The sequence below is a fragment of the Saprolegnia parasitica genome (assembly GCF_000151545.1).
Source record: "Saprolegnia parasitica CBS 223.65 unplaced genomic scaffold supercont2.153, whole genome shotgun sequence".
In the NCBI taxonomy this organism is placed as follows: Eukaryota; Oomycota; class Saprolegniomycetes; order Saprolegniales; family Saprolegniaceae; genus Saprolegnia; species Saprolegnia parasitica.
Window position 1 is genome coordinate 3,238 of NW_012156547.1, and position 2,600 is coordinate 5,837.

Sequence of the window (2,600 nt, forward strand, 5' to 3'; positions counted from 1 at the left end):
CTCGGACAGAATCACACCTACTCAATATAGATGAGAGACCTAGCCCTCGACCCAACCCTAGTCCTCAAAACGACGTACCGAACGAGTAAATGTCGGCCGCGACCGTGTACTCGGTGCCAATGATGATCTCGGGCGCCATCCACTGGTAGGTGCCGACGCCGTTGGTCAGCGTCGACTCGTCAATCTCGCGCGACGAGCCAAAGTCGGTGAGCTTGGTGCCCTACATGTCACACGAATAAGAGTGCCATTCGTAGTGCCAGAAGATAGCTGAGATTGTACCTTCTTCGAGTCGAGGAGGACGTTGCGGGACTTGAGGTCGCGGTGGATGATTGGCGGGCTGAACGTGTGGAGGTAGACGAGTCCGCGGACGATGCTCACAATGGACTTAAGCTTTTGGTCCCAGCCAAACTGCGCCGGCGAGTTGGTCGCGAGGTAGTTGCGCAGATCGCCGAGGTCCATGTACTCGACGACGCACTCCATTTCGATCGGACGGCGCCAGCTCGCGCCAACAAACTTGACGATAAAATCGCTGTTCATGCTACAGTGTCATGGCATCATAAGACAACTTGTCCATCCAAATCGAGACAAGAAATATACCGGGAGAGCAGCTTGATCTCTTCGATGAACTGGAAGACGCTGGCGGGCGACTGGTCCTTGAGCTTCTTGATCGCAACCTTTTGGTTGCCGTGCTGGCCGAGCCACACCTCGCCGTATGCACCGGACGAGATCGGGCGCTCCGAAATGACTGTCAGATCTGCGAGCTCGAGCTTGTGGGGCCGGAGCGGCGCGACATCGAGGAAGATGTCGCCCTCGGACATGATCGAGGTCGCTGTTGGGAGACCGCCGCTCGATGCAGCGTGGCCGCCCGAGCCCCCTGTCGACGTGCGAGGCGGGACAAACGGTACCGAGCCGCCGGTCGGAATCGAGTAGTTGGAGCTGTGACTGCTCGCAACGAACGTCGGCGCATACTGGCTCGGTGCCGGAGCCGTCATGGGCTGCTTGGGTGGCACGTACAACGGTGGCTCGGGCGACTGGTACTGGTAGGGCTCGGCCTCCATCGGCTGGTACACGTACGCCTGCGTCGTCGGCGGCGCGTACTGGTACTCGGCAGTCACTGGAGGCGTCTTGTCAGACTGGTGGCGTCGGATGAGCAGGACAACGAGCACGATAATGACGAGACCGCCAATGATGAGCCCGACGATGAGGCCCGTGTCTACGCAAGGTAGTGATCAAAGCCGGATCCTATAAAGGCAACCAAGTGCCTACTGGCGCCAGACGACGGGTCCTCGTCATTGCCAGATTTCTGCGACCCGCTGGACGAGCTAGGCACCTTGGTGACGGGTGCCTTGGTGACGGGTGCGGGTGCACTCGACGGCTTGTCACTGGAAGCCCCTACGACCGCCGCGTGGATACGTTGAGAGAAAACATATCCACCAACCAGGACTCGCGACGCAGACGCTGATCGTGTACGACGCCGACGTTGCCCAGAGCGACCGAATCTGTCCGTTGATGGCCGAGCAGGCCGACGAGCTCGTCAAGATGCTGCGCGTGACGACAAACCCGGCGTAGTTGTCGGTATCGCCGTCCCATTTCTTCAACGCGTTCAAGGCTGCGTACGTCTGTGGCGTCACGGTAAAGTTGGAGATCGGACAGTCTTTGATCTCGCTACATCAAAAATCATGAGTCGCGGGTTCGATATCCATCTTGTACAAGAAGGCGAGCTGCGTCGAGAGCTCGACGAAGGCAAAGGTCACGAGCGGGTTGAAGCCGAGACGCCTGCATCAGCAGTTTGCATCCTCCGCTGCGTTTTCACAAGAGCAAGTACGTACACGAAGGTGACCGTCGACCAGTCCATGTTGCTCACTTCGGTCAGCTCGTTGTTGTAGAAATTCCTACACCAAACAGAATGTAAAATCCAACGACCAATCAAAAGCGGCGAATCCGTACAGCAATGTCGGCGACGGCGGAATGCCTGCCAGCGTCTTGAGCGAGTTGGCCCCAAACGCGCTAGAGCGCGTGGCATGAGACGACGAGAAAGTACCGACTTGCTACGTACAGCACACGGACGCTCGAGGGGATGTCGGACGGAAGCCGTGAGAGATAGTTGGAATTCCAGTTTCTACATTCGAATGAGTCGTTGGCGCGCCAGAAACAAGGAATGCATACAGCGTTTTGACGCCCGACGGAAACGTAAACGTGGTCGGGACACCGTAGAGCCCGCAGTTGATAAAACTCCTATTTCCACAAAAATGTCAAGTCGCAAACAAGAAGGAATCCATCAAACGTACAACGTGGTGAGCGCCGGCCACGGCGATGTGATTTGGCTCAACCACATCGACTGGATGTTTCGAAAGTACCTAGCCCACCATCAATGTTCTTATCGTCCACAGACGTGTTTCTAGTACAAATTTTCGAGCGTCTTGGGCAGCACCATTTTCGTGAGGTCGATCGTCGACACGTTTTGAACCGTGCTACAATCGAGAAATGTGGTCGATGGAAAGGACTCGATGGCGTCGCACAGGTCGGGGTTGGGGTAGTTGACCATATTGCCGACAGCGTGGAAACCGGTGAACATGTTGTACGACGCTTTGTACGTGAAG

General features: G+C 56.7%; 1 protein-coding gene across 1 annotated transcript; it reads right to left on the minus strand.

The window, feature by feature from the left end:
* Positions 1 to 64: 64 nt before the first annotated feature.
* SPRG_14289 (TKL protein kinase) lies at positions 65 to 1,884 on the minus strand (the record flags this gene model as incomplete). Its single annotated transcript, XM_012354272.1, has 7 exons — positions 1,830 to 1,884; positions 1,711 to 1,776; positions 1,439 to 1,665; positions 1,267 to 1,392; positions 598 to 1,213; positions 280 to 538; positions 65 to 220 (listed from the first exon to the last, which is right to left on the minus strand). The coding sequence occupies exons 1-7, from the start codon at positions 1,853 to 1,855 to the stop codon at positions 65 to 67; spliced, it is 1,476 nt and encodes a 491-aa protein (XP_012209662.1). The 5' UTR covers positions 1,856 to 1,884.
* Between the last annotated feature and the right edge of the window lie 716 nt (positions 1,885 to 2,600).